The 18,062-nt window shown below is 46.0% G+C and overlaps 2 protein-coding genes across 2 annotated transcripts in view; one reads left to right on the forward strand and one right to left on the reverse strand.

Moving 5' to 3' along the window:
• The window catches only part of itfg1 (integrin alpha FG-GAP repeat containing 1), a 146,934-nt gene that overhangs the window by 10,975 nt on the left and 117,897 nt on the right, over positions 1–18,062 (forward strand). The gene's annotated exons all lie outside the window — the stretch shown is intronic.
• Positions 11,969–17,625, reverse strand: LOC147269786 (uncharacterized). The gene is made up of 13 exons (XM_086190676.1): positions 17,167–17,625; positions 16,962–17,091; positions 16,387–16,479; positions 16,181–16,303; positions 15,808–16,047; positions 15,577–15,708; positions 15,304–15,418; positions 14,648–14,730; positions 14,304–14,407; positions 13,881–14,048; positions 13,687–13,771; positions 13,248–13,345; positions 11,969–12,378 (listed from the first exon to the last, which is right to left on the reverse strand). Exons 1-13 carry the CDS (start codon positions 17,256–17,258, stop codon positions 12,168–12,170), a joined length of 1,674 nt encoding a protein of 557 aa, XP_086046802.1. The 5' UTR covers positions 17,259–17,625; the 3' UTR covers positions 11,969–12,167.

The raw sequence follows: 18,062 nt of genomic DNA on the forward strand, positions 1-18,062 counted from the left end.
CGTGAGAGTCAGAAGTGTGCCTCTTTTTGAAGAGAAATAAAAAAAATGAGATAACTAAACCTGTGAGACTTTAAAGCTTTTTGTTTTCAAGTTAACAGGCCCAGTCCCCTTCTCTCTCTTCCTCCTCAGTGATTGTTTCTTAAGCCTCAAGAACACATGTTCACTGTGAAGGTGCACTTTATATATATATATATAGATATATATAGATATATATATCTCTCTAAAACACTAAAGCCAAAGTGGATTTTGTTATTCTGTGTGTTGTGAACACCAACCTGATAATTCCAGAGTGGATGCAACTCAAAAAAGGCTGAGAACCCCTCGTCTAGGAGAGTGCATGAACATGCAGCAAGCACAGTTCTGCATATTGATGGGAGTCATTTCTGTTTAAAATTTCAGCAACATTCACTGAGTTACCTTGAACAAATCATCTTTTAGTTGATAGGATTTTGTTAGTATCACCCTCCCCTTCCGTCCACGTTCCTTCCTACATTAAGAAAAGGCCATGTTGTCAGTTTGGACAGCTGTTTGGTGTTTTGACAGCATATTTTTGTGCTGATATCCTCGCGTCCCAGCTGCTGAATCCCTGGTGCCCCCACAAACCGGACGTCTTCTGGATGCTGCCACACAACTTGGTACCCACGGTTATCTCCTTCCCTCCTTCTCCTTCCCTGCAGAAGTTGCAATAATTCTTGTCACCCTGAACTTCTTCATCTTGTGCCTTCATTGACAAAACCTTTTTATCGGTCCAGTAGTTTGATGAATGTGAAGCTACCTACAAAGTTTGTTTCAATATCAGCCTTGGCTCTGATTTGCTTTTTATGCGACCACTTTGAAGTGAATGATTTCTATGGAACCTTGTAAGCGTCAGCATCTTCTCTCATTGAAAGCATTTAGCTTAAACCCCTGTTGTGCCAAAGTGCACCCTCGCAATGCTGCCGCTGAGGCTGGAGACTCTCGTGAAGCGACAAACATGGCGTGGTACGGTGGGCGTCTGTGCACCTCTGCTATTTTGGTGCAGTGTTTGCCCCTGTAAGTGCCTGTAGCTGCAGTCTACACAGAGAGGCTGATGAGGAGGTGCCTTCGATCCGGTCCTGGTGCTCCTCACTCAACTGCGGGACCTTGAGCAGTCTGCATGAATAGTGCTTCAGGGGACTATTTGTATTGTGGATGTTAATCTTCAGTGCAGCTCACGATTCAATTGGATTTCGAATTAGGGGGCTCTGATTCGATGATGAAGTGATTAGTGATGTATCTTGTAAGGCTTGTGATCTCTAGGCCCCCTTTATTATTACAGCAAAGTGAAGTGATGTCAACAAGTTAGTTCACAAGTCCTTGATTTACTTGACCGTCTGTGTGGCCACCTTGACATACAACTAATAACAGCAGGCCTGGAATGAAGTCATTTTGGGGCAAGGCCACAAAATACACTCGCCTCATGAGCACCTCACACAGGCGATGGGTAGTCAGTAAACCAGCGTGCAGAGCAATTGATTAAATTTCTGCTCTCAACCTTCTTGCTATATTTCTTCATTACAGCAGCTAAATTACCCGCCATCCATTTAAACGTTCACTCATTCTGTGCAAGCTCTCAGCTCTCTCCTTCTTTCAGGATTTTTCTGGTTGATCACACAGTTGTCACTTGTCAGACCTGCAACTTACTTCAATCTACTGAACTTTACTTTCTTTCTTGCCCTTTTCTTGTTCTCATGTGTAGCTAGCCTGCCGTCTCACTCGTGTTCAACGTCATTGTTGGAGGCGAGGCTCTGGCTTTGTGTTAGCTGCTAGCTGGCCCCTGGGAGCTGGTGGACACTGACCCAGCTGATGAGTTCATTTGTTTATTGTATCACAATTACTTTAAATTCAGGAATCAGAAACTTAAAAGGCACTCTTCACTGAGTGTTGCGTAGAAGAAGGGAAGCTACAGCCACGCAACAGGCCATCGACAGCGCCGCCCTCTCAGTTCAGTGCGTCCTGTTGGCTGTCTGGCCTCATGCTGCAGCGCCCCTCTCGTTCCACTGGCATCACTTTATCATATATCAAAACACCAATATTTTTAATTCATGAATTGATGGCAAAACGCATGGAATGCGTTTCAGAATTGAGTTTTGCCCCATCTCTAATTGGCCTTGTCCAATGTTTTTATTGCTTTATTTTTATTCACGCTTGTTGGTATTGATGTACTTTGTCTGCAGGTGGCTGCAGATGGGAAATCAACAGAATAGAGTTGGTTTGGAGATGTCTATTCACAGTGTAACCTCTTCAATTAATTTAAACCAGAATAGGAAAAATTGTCTCTGCTGCTTGAATGAACCTCCACTCTCTGCTCTGGTCACCATGATGATTTGCAGAATGAGTTTTCAGTCAAGGAAATCATTGAAAAGTTGGAAGGCCGCATGCGAAAGTTTATTGGACAATAATGTTGGCGTGAGCGCTCTCTAAATTGAATTAGTTGACACAAACACGCATCAGGGAACTCATCGCGAGAACAATGCACCTCCCTGCTGATGTTGGTACACACAGCTGATGTAAACACATATAAATGTTTGTTCCAGTCCATGGAATCAGCTTTCTTATGCTTGTTATAGGAGCTCCATGAGCAGTTTCTATTTACACAAATAAACACATGTGCGGCATAAAGAAAGTGTTGTGAGCTAAATAGGATGGAAGTGTGTGTCGGAGCGGGTTCGAACATAATCCTCCCCATAGCTACTGCACCTACGTTGTTCCCTGTAATGGTTTTAGGAGATTATTTCTTCCGGGAATAGCATTGCTTCATTCTCTGCGGGTGCATTTTTGCCATGTTTGTGAATGAGCTGTTTTGATGGATTGGGAAGGGGGGATGGGGAATGGGGGGGGGGGGGTGCAGTGCATAGAAGGGCTACATATTAGCTTAGAGACAGATTTATTCTGCAGAGCTTTTCACTTTGTTCCTGGCCTGGATTCTGCATTTTATCTGAGCAGGCGCGCACGTGTGTGTGTGTGTGTGTGTGTGTGTGTGTGTGTGTGTGTGTGTGTGTGTGTGTGTGTGTGTGTGTGTGTGTGTGCGTGCATGCGTGCGTGCGTGCGTGCGCAGGCTAACATCAGGACATGAGGTTGAGGTTATTGATACTCCCCTGCTTATTTTAGTCATCAACTTGTGAACTCAACACCTGTGTACATATAGAGCCCTTCTCATCTGCATATCCTCTTGTACATGCAGGGTGTTTACATCAGAGTAAAAGTCCTAAACAAAAGCTTCCTGGCCTCTCTCCCGTGGTGAGATGAGTTTCCTTCACCTGTTTTTTCCCCTGGTGCCCCGAGTTCAATACACCAGAAGAAAGTGTAAGTGTGGCGTCACGGTTATGTGCCTCAGCCGTGCGGCCCTGCCACAGACAAATGAATAAACCTTGTTGTTCTGAGTGTTTATAGTTTGTAAACCAGCTGAAAGTTAGCAAGCCGGCTTCTTGAAGGGGAAAAATCTTTGTAAGAGACACGTGTTCAAAGTGGGTCTTCAGCAAGAAATTGTATTCTATTTCACTGCATTACCAAGCACAGGTCATGTTACAGCTTCCTCTGACTGCTGCCTCAACTGATAGCGTGGCGGTCAAAATTACAATTTTAGACAACGCAGTAAGGTGATTGCAAAGGCTGGGATTAATCTTGGTGCACAACTATACAGCGCGGTGTGTCTGCCTGAGGGTTCGTTGTTGTATGACAGACGGTTATTGCTTCCAATCAGAAGTGAGCCAGTGCCATTGTGTATACCCCCGCCTGCAACAGTGCACCAAGCTTGTTGAGTATTCCAGAAGTAGAAGAAGAAGAAGAAGATGCTTCATCATGGATCCCCAGGTGGTGGCTCACCATTTCCTTGCTTTATTAAACCATTACTTTAATAAAGCAAGGACTCTGTTTCTCTGTGTGATTCTTAATAATCCAGCACTGAATGATCCTCTTGCTCCCTGCAAGCTTCAGGGCTCCACTACCTGGCTGCAGCGTGCAGGGAGAGAGCAGAGATGAGGGGACATGAGTCATAGGAAAATGCCCAAAATGAGACAAGTACACAGCAAAGAAACGGTGCATTCAGCTGATCAGCCACAGCCACGGCTGAGGAGGTGTTCTGCTGAACTATTGAGCGTAGGTCACCTGGATTTAGGAAGCGACCGGAGCCAAACGTACATATAGATATGTTAAAAAGCAATACCTGTTTGTGATAAAACACCGAAACCGTGGCGAGTGTGAAGCCCAAATCTGAAAGGAAGATGATCGAAGAGCCTGATATGATCGATCCACGTAGAAGTGAAGCTGAATCTAATCCCTGTCTTTCATAAAAGGAACAAAGCTCGTGGCATGCAAGAATGAGGACCACCGCACAGATTTGTCTGTTTTCTACCTTCTGCTTGTTTACATTTTTTTTTAAATCAAAGAAAGTGAACATCACTGTCTTTGGTCTTCATCCAACAATGTCATTCTCCACTGGAACATAGAGCAGATCATGGTTTATTGGTCCCATGTGCTGATGCTCCATTGGGATTTAAAATGATTCCGCAGAGACTATTGAACTGAATTTGGAGGAAAAAATCCAAATCAAATGGCAATCACTCTCTGTCAGGGAAATCGCAATTCCATTTCCCCCCCCCAACTGTCCAGCCCTGTTCTAAATGTATCCATCCATCCATTTTCTATACTGCTTATCTGTTGAGGGTCACGGGGGGTCCTATACCCGCTGACATTGGGCGAGAGGCGGGGTTCACCCTAGACGGGTCGCCAGTCCGCTGCAGGCCCTCGTCTAAATGTATTTATTGTTTAAGTTTCCTTCTTCCAGCGATATTCTAAATTACCTTTGTGGGCTTTTGTCAAGTTAGGAAAAGCTTGTTTCACAGCCCACCGGTTCCTTCGTGAGAAAGGGACAGGACCACATATCAGTGGAGGTGGCCAGTATAGACTTGGATTCCACCCCAGTCTCCTTGTGCCACACCTCTGGAACGGACCCTCACAATGTGCATTTAGCTATAAACTTGAGAAAAGCTTGTTCATTCATGCGAAGGAGCATTAAATGAATTAAATCAATACTAAATATCAATGGTGAGGAGAAGATAATAAATGTGTTCATTTAATGGGCTTTTTACTTCTATTAGAGTTTAAGATTCAAAACGCTGCAGCGAGGATCTTAACCAGGCTTCGGCTCATATTAGAACAGCTTCACCCCCATTAGTTGCCCTTTGTTTTCAAAGGGTTTTATTGATTATTTAAGGCTGTGCAGGCCAGCTGGGTTTTGTCTCTTATGTTTCTGTTCTATTGAAGCTTTGACTTTACTCTGCAGGCAGAATGTATTTACTCTGTGCCACTGAAATGACCTACGCCAAGATCGCGGTGAAGGCTTGCCATGGAAAACGCTCTTTGACAAAGCATAGAAATTACTGACACCAAGTGTGTGTGTGTGTGGGGGAGGGGGGGGGGTGCTTGGGTGTGTGTGTGGGGGGGGGGTGCTTGGGTGTGTGTGCGTGTGTGTGCGCGCGCGCTGGCAGGTTATGTGAACAACAAAGTTGAAGACAGCAGGTGGTGGCAAAACAGGCCCTATGACACCGACCAATTACCAGCTAAGGTTCGTTTCTTGTATCCACAATCGGTTCTAGAGTGATTCAAAGTTACTGATCAAACAGCTGGATAAAGAAGATGTGGCTTATACCAGACGATGTGCTTGAGAGTTTTTTTAACAGACATTTTGCGTCAGTTTTGCTGTTTTTAGCCATAAGTCACCGTAAGCCTCAAGCCAACAATTCTGGCTTTTTGTGTGTCAGTGTGCTAATTGGTTGTTCGTGCTACTTGAAGTGTCTCAATTCTCATGTGAGCGACTTAAGTAGAACTCAAGTCCTCGTCCAGGCTGTTGTGCCCATCTCAGGTTTGAGTGAGAAGGCAAATTATGTGTCCAACAGTGTTGAAATAGGCTGCAGATGTCAAAAGATTGGACCTCGCATCCGCAGACTCGCTTTACGGCAAATGGCCTCTCTGTGTCTCTCTGCTCTCTCCTTGTTTTGACTGAGGCAACACTCAGAATGTCTGTAGGGGGCAAAGTATCTATTTCACCAGCGATGGCTGTGACATTTCCTTGAGAATGCCAAAGTCCCCCCCCCCCATGCAGCTGAGCCATGGATCAGTCCAAGGGTTAAAGACGGAGGGAGCCAATCGATGCTAACAGATGAGTGACTGATGGCTTATATAGAAGGACTGCGGACAAACACACACTAGATGCACAAACAAATTAAATGCAGGAACGCACACACACACACGCTGCTTTTCTCATTTTGCCTCATTACTATCATTTTCATTGGCACTCGCACACCCACACAAACACAATACGTAACATGGACATTTGTACCCCAATCCTTTTAAACAGCAATGAGATCAGTCAGCATGGTGGCCTTGCTCGAGCTCATCTCCCCAGCATCCCCTCAGGGGTTCACCACACAACATTGTGTCTTTACGAGTGTTTGTGGTCCTTTGTATAAGTGTGTATGTACATTCTTCTGACAGCCAACGGTGGATAGGAGTCACAGCTTGTTTGCTGAGTAACAGTCTAACAAATAACCTGCTCAGGGGCATTAGAGACACAGAGAAAAGAGGCATTCAGCTCCATCTATCTGGCTCGCTCCCCCTCCATCTCTTTAATGCCATCTGTCTACCATTTTTTCTCCTTCTTCATCTTCGTGTCGGTTCCTAAACCCGTAACTTCACTTTTTGTTCCAGCGTGTCTCATATACAGACCCACGCAATAATAACAGCATGCAGCGCTGACGATGAGCGAAGTGACAGCACGCATGTACAAACACACACTAATGCAGCAGCCGCCGTGCTGGCTGTCAGCTCCACTCTGCACTGCAGCCTGGATGTATCACTGCGCTGCTGCAAGGCTTTTCACAGGTGCAAGGAGAGCACTCCTGCTGCCTTATTACATGTATGTGCGTGGGGGTTATTGTTTGTTTGTTCCCCTATATTTAATATATGATATCCCAGACAGTGCTGGTTTTCTACATTTGAGGGAATCCAGGGGAGTGATTCAGCTCACTGTTTGGGCAAATTATTCAGGACAGGATGGAATTACAGTTGCTGTTCCAAAAAAACACAGTGCTGTAGCCTGAAAAACAACACATTGTTGTGCATCTGGGTCCCTCCTCTCTGAGACAGCAGGTTTTCAGGTAACCTCAGCCTTGATGTCAGGCTTTTCACAACAGTTTAAGATTATTTTAAGTTTTTTTTTTTTTCTAAAATATGACATGAAATATGTCAAATACCAGAAATTTAATAAGCAGTACTCCCAAATAGATTAGTTAGAGTGTAGACTTCGCCTCAGACGTCATCAGCCATCAACTGAAGAATCCCAGAACTCGTGGTGACGTTGAAGTCGTGAGTCCTTGGTGGGGTTGGTTCATTGTGTAGTTCTTAAAAGAGCTGTGTTCTGGCTTCAAGAATGATCCAGTTGGTGTTTGTTTGCAAGGATGATCCTGCAGAACACAAGGTGTGAGTCTCTTTGGTTTGCCGTAAAGCTTAATTTCAGCAGTAATCCAAACTGTAAACATCAAAATCCCTTTGAAATGCAAACTTAATATATCGTGATAATTCTTCAAATACAGTATTGATATACTGACACCAAATATCACTTGATTGTTGATGCAAACAGATTCTCCCATCACCATTTTTGTAAAATGTGTTCAGCTTTCTCAGACTTTAGTCCAGGGCTTGCTGGCCCTGCTGCAGAGGAGGGTTAGTAAAACTGACGCTAGCAAGATGGCTAAGTCAGCATGTTGATGTCATGACCGGACAAGAATTGAATCGATCATACTAGTCTCAGGCTGAAACGGAACTGTTCCTGTGTTTGTGGTCGGACAAGGCTGTTCCATATAAACACCACTGAGCATGCTGGAACACACAGGTGTTTCACATGCTGGCGCCAAAGTTAGCCGGCTCATCAGGATGTCGGAACAACTAGAGCCAGAAAAATGTCATCCTCCAGGGCAGTGAATATAACTTGTCTGTTTTCTGATGTTGTGGATGCTGTCATGACAGCCATCACGCGCTTCAAGGAAGGGAGGGTTTAGATCTTTCAAGATGATTGTCTACTTCTTGCTTCTTTAGTTTACACAAAAAATTTTCACCACAAGCTCGCTTACGTCTCTGTTCAAACGGTCAGTTTTGTCATGCTGTTGCAGCCTGCGTTGTGTAAGCACCATCTGCTGCTGGACTCTAACCACACATCCCGGGAATGGGAAGTGTATGCACTAGCATGGAGGCTAAAACCCAGCGGCACTAGCACCAGTTGTATCTCTGAAGGTGTCCAGGATCAGGGGTTACTCACTGTTTCCACCCTACATTGTCACCTGATTCAAATGTAGCATTGCAGGACCATCCAGCACTGTGTGAGTCACAATTGTGCCTCCATTGTGTTCTCCATGAGCAATATACTAAGTACTCTAGGACTCACCTTCTTGCCTCTATGAATTAATGCAGAAATCATCTGAAACTGTGACACTTCCATAAAAGCACACCAGCACTTTTCAAAAGCAGCTAATTAGAAGCCGAGAAGCGACTGCTCTTTTTAGTGACCATTGATGAAGCTCACAGTTGCCGCATTGCTGAAAGCAAAGGACAGGATAAAAAGAGAGTGGCTGGTTAGTACAAGGTGGTTTATTTGTGTTGGTGTGTGTACTTGCATGTGTGTACTGTGGCAGGCGTGTGAGTAACTGGGGACGGGTGTGAACAGAGTAATTAGCTACAACTCTCCACACAAGCTCTCTCTCTACTCTCTCATTGTTGTGGCCTTTTATCCAATTGGAGGGTGCAGCATTATTGTTGTTTGTTTATTAAAATGGAATACTGTAGAGGATGGGGCTTTTCAGTTAATCACTGCGCTGAGGCTTAAATCACGCCTGTTTAATAACAGTGTCCATTTACTGTGAAAGAAATTGAATATTTTGTTATTAGGAAAAGAAAGCAGGTTTAGTTAACATCTCTATGGGGAAAATTTTACCCTGAACATTTTTTTTCAGTTTGTCTATTCACTTCATGCCATTTTGTTCTGCTGCTGTACCAAAAAGTTACCTGTATTAGGGGCAGGTCTTGTTCAAACCAGTAGCTTCAGCAGTGCCCCGGCTTCCACAGGGGTTCCAGAAATGTACTTTTTGCAGTGGGGACAGTGGAACGAGACACAGGCTTTGGTGTGTTCCTTAGAGTGTAGGGTTTGTGTAGCATACAGAAGAGCTCCCCACAGCTTCGTGGCTGGAAGGTTTCTGCACATTTAAACCTTGAGTCCATCATTGTTTTGGCCAGCTAAGTATGATATATGTTCAGGTGAGGAGATGCAAGCCCAGTTACTGAGTTGTCACTGTCCTGTACATGATAAGTGTTCACATATCCCTCAGGTTCCATTTCTGCAGGTTGGCCTTTGGTTCCATGGCCAGTTTTCATGTGTTGCCATTAATATGCAGACACAGACTTGGCTCCCTGTACTTAGAGCCCCTTCAACTTGTGATCGCCAGCGAGAATGCTAACTGTCCTTTGCTACAGAGTGTTGCAGATACTCATGTGCATATCTGTGAGAGAGACACACACACAGATAGAAGGAAAGGTGACAGTGAGACAAAGTAAGACAATGGTATCAACTCCCGCCTGCTGCTGTCTTTTCTCTTCAATGTCAGAGTTCTCTTTCTTTGCTGAGGCTTAGCACCCACCTAGCATCAACCTATCTGTTTATACAGAGGCTAATAGGAAGCCTGGTCTTTATCCCTACACTGCGGCTCAACATAATGGAATAGAGAGACATAATGCTGCTCGAGTCAAACAGTCAGTGGAGGCCTTTAAATTGCTTCCAATCCCCTTAACAAATCTGATGGAGAGGCTATGAATAACTCAAGGACCGCTCATCTCCCCCTCTTCTCTTCTCTTCTCTGCTCTTCTCGTCTCTGCTCTTCTCTTCTCTGCTCTTCTCTTCTCTTCTCTACGCTACTCTCGTCTGCATTAACTTACTTTATTTAACTTCTTTAATGAGGAAGCAAGAGCCTACATTTACTAGGTATATTTTTTTGCAGGTCCAGTTATAGTCATGAAAGAGGCAACACAACTGTGAGGTTAAGTTTAGTTTGAAAGCAAGGCAGCCAGGTGAAGAGCATATTCACCTGTTCATTGTTTGAGCAGTTGTGTAAAAATCCATTATTCTACATGGCTACCACAGAACGTTGGCAACAGTGACCAGGAATGACTGAGATCCACAGAAAAGCCATACAGAAAACATGGAAAGTTTCATATGATGACACGGCTTTTGAGTGCTGGCGTGAGAGCGAATGGTGAGTGGTTGAACGAAGAGGAGAGCTGTAACTTGTGTAAAATGAAAAGAAAAATGTTCTGGAGCCACTGTTCCTGTCACACCTTTGAGGGTTTCTTTATTCTCTGAAAATACGACATTGCCTAGTTAAAGCAAAGGTATGTTTTGGCTCCCGAGACACATTTATCTTGTGTAGACATAAAGAATGATTTCATTGATCAGGTGCGCGGTGAGAAAAGGCATATCAGTGCCGTTTAGTGTGTTTCAAGTGTCCATACACAAGGCTAGACTGAAGCCAATTAAAACATTTTTGTATTGCAGATTTTATGCTACTGTACAATTCCCAATTCAGTCGACTCAAAAGAACTTGAAGAATGTTCTTCTTTGTGATGGCTGTGTGTTAAAGAAGTCAGTGGTCGTAACAAACCCAGGGATAATTAAAGCTGAAAGCAGCGATGTTATGGGCCTTCGCCTCCTCGCGCCCGCCGGGGTGCAGGGGTCCAGCACAGCGGCCAAATTTGCTATTTAATGAAGTTCATGCTTTGTGGTGTTTACTTCCAAAATGACCTCCGTTCATCACACACACACACACACACACACACACACACTCACATCCCACCAGTCTTCCCTCCTACTCTCTCTCTCCCGGTCAGTTGGAATTGTGACAATTCTTATATTTGAATGAATTTGCAGTCAGAAAGAACTGTAAGAAAAAGAAGGAGTCAGAAATCCAGTGATGCAGGTTGGAAAGAGTTGAGACGTCGTTGAGAAGTTCGAAGCCTTGGTTTGATACCAACCTACCTGCTGCCTGTGAGTTTGATCAGGTTCTTCGAGTGAACTTGTTGAATATCCTCATCAAGAGGAGAGAGAGACAGGTGGGGGGGGAGGTGGCAGACAGAGACAGAGAGGGAGGGGTTGAGAGGGGAGACAAGTGGGCAAAACATCCATGTACACGAAGAAGAGACCAACAGCTGAGGTGACAGGCGGAGACGAACAACAAGAACAAAGTGCTGTGACTCAAGATGACGTCACCCGGCATGTTCAGTCACGCACACCATAAATAAGCAGCGATGGCTAACGTTTCTTCGACGCTTCAGAAACAAATGGAGAGACAGAAGAGACCAAGTGGAGTGGGACTGGACGAGTCCTCCTAGACTACAGGAAGACAGCCTACACAGCCTAAGCAACACCAGTCCATTGCTTCCTGAAACACAAGATCCACTGAACAAAAGTAAAAGCAGAGATTGCAAAGGTTTTTCTTACAGACAAAAGGCACATTTCTGTCAAACGTTCACAAACCTGTCCAGACTGGTGTTGGTCCACAACAACAACAACAAAATCCAAGTCTAAGTTCCATTTTCAAGAGTTTGTAGGTGTCATTTATCAGCTTCAACCACCTCTGAGGGGACAGGGATGGTTATGATGTCACCACACGACTGCTGCTGCGCGTTTGAAATGATCAGATTGTAAATGTCAGTGTATTAATTACAATGATGTTTATCAAGATGCCAGCATGGCCACATGGTGGCAGTTTTAACATAAGAAAACACACTGATGTAAAGTTACCAGCACACGTAACTGACATGAAAGCTTAGCTTGAACACATAAACATGTATCAAATCAGACAGTAAAAATTTCTCAGTCGACTGATGGACTTTCTGAGTTTTAGCAGCAAATATTCTTTATTCATTTATCGAAGAAATTTTCCAGGCATGAAAGTTGTTCCTTCCAATGCCATAACCAGGGTTGTGCTGATGGTACGATCCAGAAATTGCCTTTCACGGCTGAGAGAGACCTGGAGTGGGAAGGCCCCCTTTTTCCTGCTGATGACCCTTAGTTTGAGCAGATGGGGGAGGTCCAGTGGGGTCAATGCCTAGGATGTGGGCGGAGCAACGTTTCCATGCCCCTGCAGTAGGGTCCTAAACCTTTTGACTTGGTCCTGCATGTTGCTGTGTTGCTCCTTCAACTCGCTGTGCTGCCGCTCCAACTCATTGTACCGGGAGCGCAACTGCCTGCACTGGATCTTGGTCTCGTCATATTTCTGGAACATCTCGCTGATTTGATCCTGATGAACCGAGTAGAGTCTGGATGGAAGAAAAAATTGAGGTTTTCAGTTTGCTTGACAGGAAGCTTTCATGCGTGACTCAGGTGTCCCTGTTTTACAGAAAGTGATCATCTTCACTAATGAACCCTCTGATGATGCTGGAAGCCTAGATGCTACGTTAGCAGTGCTAAGCTAATATTAGCCTAGGGAGGAGCTACACCAGGGTCACATGACTTCAAGGTCACCACCACTAAGCTTCAGGCTTCTTGTTTTTCCCCTGATGACCTTTAATGACCTCCATGACCTCTGCAGGCTCCTCTAGACTCTTGTTAGCAACCCAGGTTTTAAGACTCCACCAATCTGGAGTTTACTGGTGGGTCTGATGTAGAACTGAACCTCCAACATCCACCAGTCTGGTGTTTACTGGTGGATCTGATGTAGACCTGAACCTCCAACATCCACCAGTCTGGTGTTTACTGGTGGATCTGATGTAGACCTGAACCTCCAACATCCACCAGTCTGGTGTTAACTGGTGTATCTGATGTAGACCTGAACCTCCACCATCCACCAGTCTGGTGTTTACTGGTGTATCTGATGTAGACCTGAACCTCCAACATCCACCAGTCTGGTGTTAACTGGTGTATCTGATGTAGACCTGAACCTCCACCATCCACCAGTCTGGTGTTTACTGGTGGATCTGATGTAGACCTGAACCTCCAACATCCACCAGTCTGGTGTTAACTGCTGCATCTGATGTAGACCTAATCCCTCCAGCTGCTGGCAACCACACACCCTTTCAGGTCCCTCCTGGAGGGAGACCAGGGAACCAGACGTTCTTCTCGGAGAACTTGGTTCTGAGTTGTAAGATTCATTCCTGTGCTGCTCTAATGCATCAGTAAGACATCTTACCGACTGTCGTGGTGGCCCTCCAGCTTCTCCACGGTGTCCTGCAGTGACAGGATTTGCTGCTGCAGCTTCTTCTCTCTCTCCTTGGTCTGAGCTTTCCTCTGCACAACACACAGATTGTGATCAGCTTCTTTCAAGATCTCTCAAATTTAACTGATACTTCACCCAAAAAGTGTCTTTTTTTCTTTCATGTATTCACTAATAGGAGTCTTGAATTCCCAGATAAATTCATTCCCTCCTGCATTTAATCTCTGAGACTCCAGAATGCAGAAAGAACCAACCGTGTACATTAGCATGAAGCTAATGGAGACTGACAAACTTACTTGGGTGAAGCATCACTTAAAGAAGAAATGAGGAGTTCAGCTGCTGTGCTGCTGCTGAGTTTTGTCCTAAACTAACAGTGAAGGTTGTCTTTCATTTCGATGGGCTCACACTGATGTACCTTCATCTGGGCCTCAGCTGACTTCACCAGTTGGTCTTTGAGCTTAGAATATTTCTGCTGCCAAACATCATTTTGGGCCTGTAGCCTGGAGGAGAGGGGGTGGGGGGTGGGAGGGAGGGAGGGAGACATGAATGTGTTGTTCAGGCCATGTTAACAGTTGACAAAGGGACCTGAGTTGAGGTCACCGGCCGTACCTCTCTGCCTCCTGTTGGACAGTCTTCCTCTCAGCCTGGGCTGACACCAGCTCCTCCTGCTTCCTCTCCATCACCTTTCTCACCCTGCTGATGCTGAGGAGCAGATCGTCTTCTGTCCTCTGCGTCCGTCGCCTCTCCAGCAGAAATGTCAGCTGCTCTGTTTTTTTTCTGAGAAACATGAAACAGTTCCACTGATGAGATTCGACCTCCAAGAAGAACTCTCACCTCCACCAAGGAGCTCAGGTGTGTTGGTGCCTGTCTGTGCCACAACTTTGGGGAGCTGATCAGTATGGGTTTGTTTGGGAGTGGGCTGGGCTAGGATGCTCCATTTGTTTCAGCAAATAAACAGTACACCTACATTTGTTATTGAAGGTTTAGCTAAAATGCTAAGCTCCTGTAAAGTTAACCTGTAACACAACCAACCTGACGAGCTGCAGCTCCAGCTGGGTGGCTCGGAGACGCTCCTCCAGTTGTAGCCGACTGTCGTGGTGGGCCTCCTCCTGCTGCGCCATCAGCTCTTCCATCACCTAACAGAAAACAGGGAATTCAAATTTTCACATCTTTGAAAGGAAAACACCCACATTTAGGGGAGGTGTGTTCATGTCTTTCCATCCCAGAGGCAGACCAAAGGCGTTAGCTTAGTTCAATGAATGCTGTGACCCAATAGAATCTTTCCACCAAGACAAGGACACTGGGCTTGGACCCATCAGGCCAAACTCCCTTTAGACAAGCTCAGTTAGTGTAGCCAAACAAAACTGGCATCTCACCTGTGAGGCTTTATGGAATTCCTCCTTATCATCAAGATGGTCGTCAAGAGCCTTCTTGTACGTCACCACCCTGTTCTGCAGACCTGAAACACACCAGAAACCTTGAGAGGGGAGACAAGGGGGGACACTCTGCTCTAACATGAAGCTGACCACAACGACCGCCATTGGCTGCTCCTCCATCGTGTGACTCAGTAACATCCTTTCACAATTAAAAACGGACATTGCTGAGTCAAACGTTATATGTAGCGTGCGTAGCGTTGTCGTAGCGTGCATTGCAATGTTGTCTCTTTTGCAAAGCAGACAAACTCGGCACAGATGGAAAATGTCTGAGCACTAAAGCACCGAAGGAGGATTGAGTTTTTGGCTCGTCTGGATGGGAGCCGAAGAAGCTACAGGTGAAGCCTGACAGGTGGCACTGAGACAAAATCAGGTCGCGTGCAGTTTGTGATGCGTTATCTGCATCATTCACGTCAGCCATGTTTACGCTGACTCAACATGTACTTAAATTGGGCAAATAAGTGGCTTTGCATCGTGGGTGAACACAGCTCTGCTCCAGCAGGAAAGCCATGACCTGCATGACTCAACCAGCAGCTGGAGAACTCAAAGAGACACTGAGAGAGGATTAGAGAGACGCATCTAGCAGGGAAGCTTCATACTCTGGATGTGGTGCTGCAGGCTGCTCGTGTGCTCCCGATGCTCTTTGTCCAGGTGGAGCCACTTGGCTGTGATGTCCCTCCTCTCCTCCTCATGGCGAATCTTCATCCTTTCAATCTTGACAACCACAAGAAGAGTAAGACCCTGCATTAATGACCAGTCCAGCCAGTGGAGAATGTGCTCTGCTAGTGTGTGTGTGTGTATGTGTTGTGGTAGTAGGCCTTATACATTCAGAGCCTCTGGTTATGGAGGAGGGCTGTCTGAGAGCAGTGTACCTGGGCGCGCAGGGACGCTGACTCCTCCTGAGCGGCATGCAGCTCTCTGCTGAGCTGACCAATCTGATCACTCTTGATAGAGCCGTCTGTCTGACTCGCCACCAACTGGAGACGCACAGACTGGAGCTCCTCCTGATGAGCCAACGGCAACAACAAGAACAGAAACACCCTCATTAACACTTAGCCCTCAGTCAGCAGCATCAACAAGGTTAGGGGTCACGAGTGTCTCACCTTCAGAGAACTCACGATGGCGTGAGACTCAGTGAGCTGCCTCAGAATTTGCTCTGCCCTGTGGACTGAGGCTTGGCTCTCGGCCCTTGCCGCCTGGACCTCCTCTTTCAGAACCTTCATCTGCACCTGGAGCAGGTCTCTCTCCCGATGCCAACTCCCCACGCAGGCTCGTCCACTCTCTTGGTTCAACCTCAGAAAATGGTCGACCACGTGCTCCTTCTCCTTCTTCATGAGGCAGATCTGAAAACAAGGAGAGTGGAAGATGTCAAGTCAACCTTCCTTATGTCTTCAGGTGGTAAAGACCAGATGTCGCACTCTTTTTCAAGCCAACCCTGAAACTTGATTCTATGTTTTAGTTCAACCACGTTCTCACCTTCTGCTCATAGAATTGCTGGGTCTTTTCTCCCATCACTCGGATCTCATGGTCAAACTCATTCTTGCGGTTTTCAGATTCCTGCTGCAGTTGTAAGAGTTCTGCTTTGTGCTTCATTACGGCCTGCAAAAAACCAGAAGCTCACACAAATGAGAGGGAGGAAGAGGAGGAGGAGGAGGAAGGAGATGAACACGTTGTAATCCAACCTCTTGAAGTTTGTTTTGCTTGATCTTGGCCGTTTCCTCTACCTCCTTCTGAATGCATAGCCTGGCCACCGCCAGCTGGGCAGGAGTCATAATCTGACAACACACACACACACACACACACAGAGTAAACAGTGTTATCCTGATGATGTGGCCTGGTTTGACATTTGACAATACAACAGGAAGCTGGAGTCTCATTCATAAAGGCGTGTGCGGGCCTGGAACATGTCCACCAGCAGTCCAGATTTATCACGCAGAGATGATGGGAAGATTTTTCCAATACTTTCAAAGTTCCACCTTCTGGAGTTTTGTTAAAATTGTGTTACGAAAAAACAGAAAACCCTTTAAAATGGAAGAAGAGATTTAAGACTGACTTTAAACTTTGATCTCATTGTTCTGAGGCAGATAATGTTGGTGAATCCAAGGCAGCCACGTAGCGTAAGCCTGAAGCTAACAGTGACTGATAGCTATGAACTCTCTAAGTCGTCATGTCAACCCACGTCCACAACCTGAACACAAATCCGATTTTTCTCTGTGAATATTTAGTTCCCCTCAAAAATCCCTGAAGTCAGGTTTACCTGCTCCTGGAGCTCCCTGATCTTCAGGTTTGCTTCCAGCAGAGCCGTCTGCAGATCCAGCTCCTTCTCCTGCACAGCCATTTTATTGTTCTGCAGTTTCTCCTGCACCTGCTTCAACTCCGTCTCTAACCTGAAGACACAGAACAGGATTGAGCATCAGGTCCTGAGTGACCCAGCCAGCTGTGAGCGACTAACCAACTCGTACCCTTCATATCTGGCCTGCAGAGTCTCGTAGGCCAGCTTCTGCCTGTAGCTCTCCATCGTCTGGTCAATGGTGGCGTACAAGTTCCTCTCCATCTTCACCTGCTGTTGCAAGAGAAGTGGATCTCAGAGGTCTGACGCTCCAACCACTAACACACACGTTCGGAGGAACAAAGCTGGCTTTTCTAGTCAGAGAAGGTGACGGTGCTCAGCTCAATATACACGCCAGCAACATGACATGTCCCAGTCATCTTCTACTGACATCACACGCCTGTAAGCTCAATGTACACGCCAGCAACATGACATGTCCTAGTCGTCTTCCTCGGACATCACACGCATCTCAGCTCAATGTACACGCCAGCAACATGACATGTCCCAGTCATCTTCCTCTGACATCACACGCATCTCAGCTCAATGTACACGCCAGCAACATGACATGTCCCAGTCGTCTTCCTCTGACAGCACACGCCTGTCAACCTCCATGTTAAGATCACAAACTGAAGCTGGTCTGTTTGAAATCCCTCACTTTGATCTCAGAATCCTGACTTTGATCTTCTGGCCTCTGTACATGGCTGTGACGTCACAGGGTGGGGATGGCGGCGTGTTCGTGTGGGACCTGAAGGGGCTGAGTTTTAAAATGATACTCATCTCAGCTGAAGCTCCTGATGTCACTGCGTCAAAGCACCGTTCAAGAACTGGACGTGATCCACCTCAGCAGCGCTGCTCTCTCAGCGACCCCTGATTCGTTCGCTCTGAGGCAGCATCCACGTCATTCTAGGCTGTTTTTTTTATTGATTTTTAAGAAATACTCATGAGTAAGTAGCACATACAAACAGCACATGTAAACATGTAACTGGGTTCTCCTCCTTGTTGGACGAGCTGCCCGTTACACAGCAGCTC

Source organism: Aulostomus chinensis, chromosome 2 (assembly GCF_037954235.1).
Source record: "Aulostomus chinensis isolate RoL2024-O1b breed Wild chromosome 2, RoL_Achi_v1.0, whole genome shotgun sequence".
NCBI classification, from domain to species: Eukaryota; Metazoa; Chordata; class Actinopteri; order Syngnathiformes; family Aulostomidae; genus Aulostomus; species Aulostomus chinensis.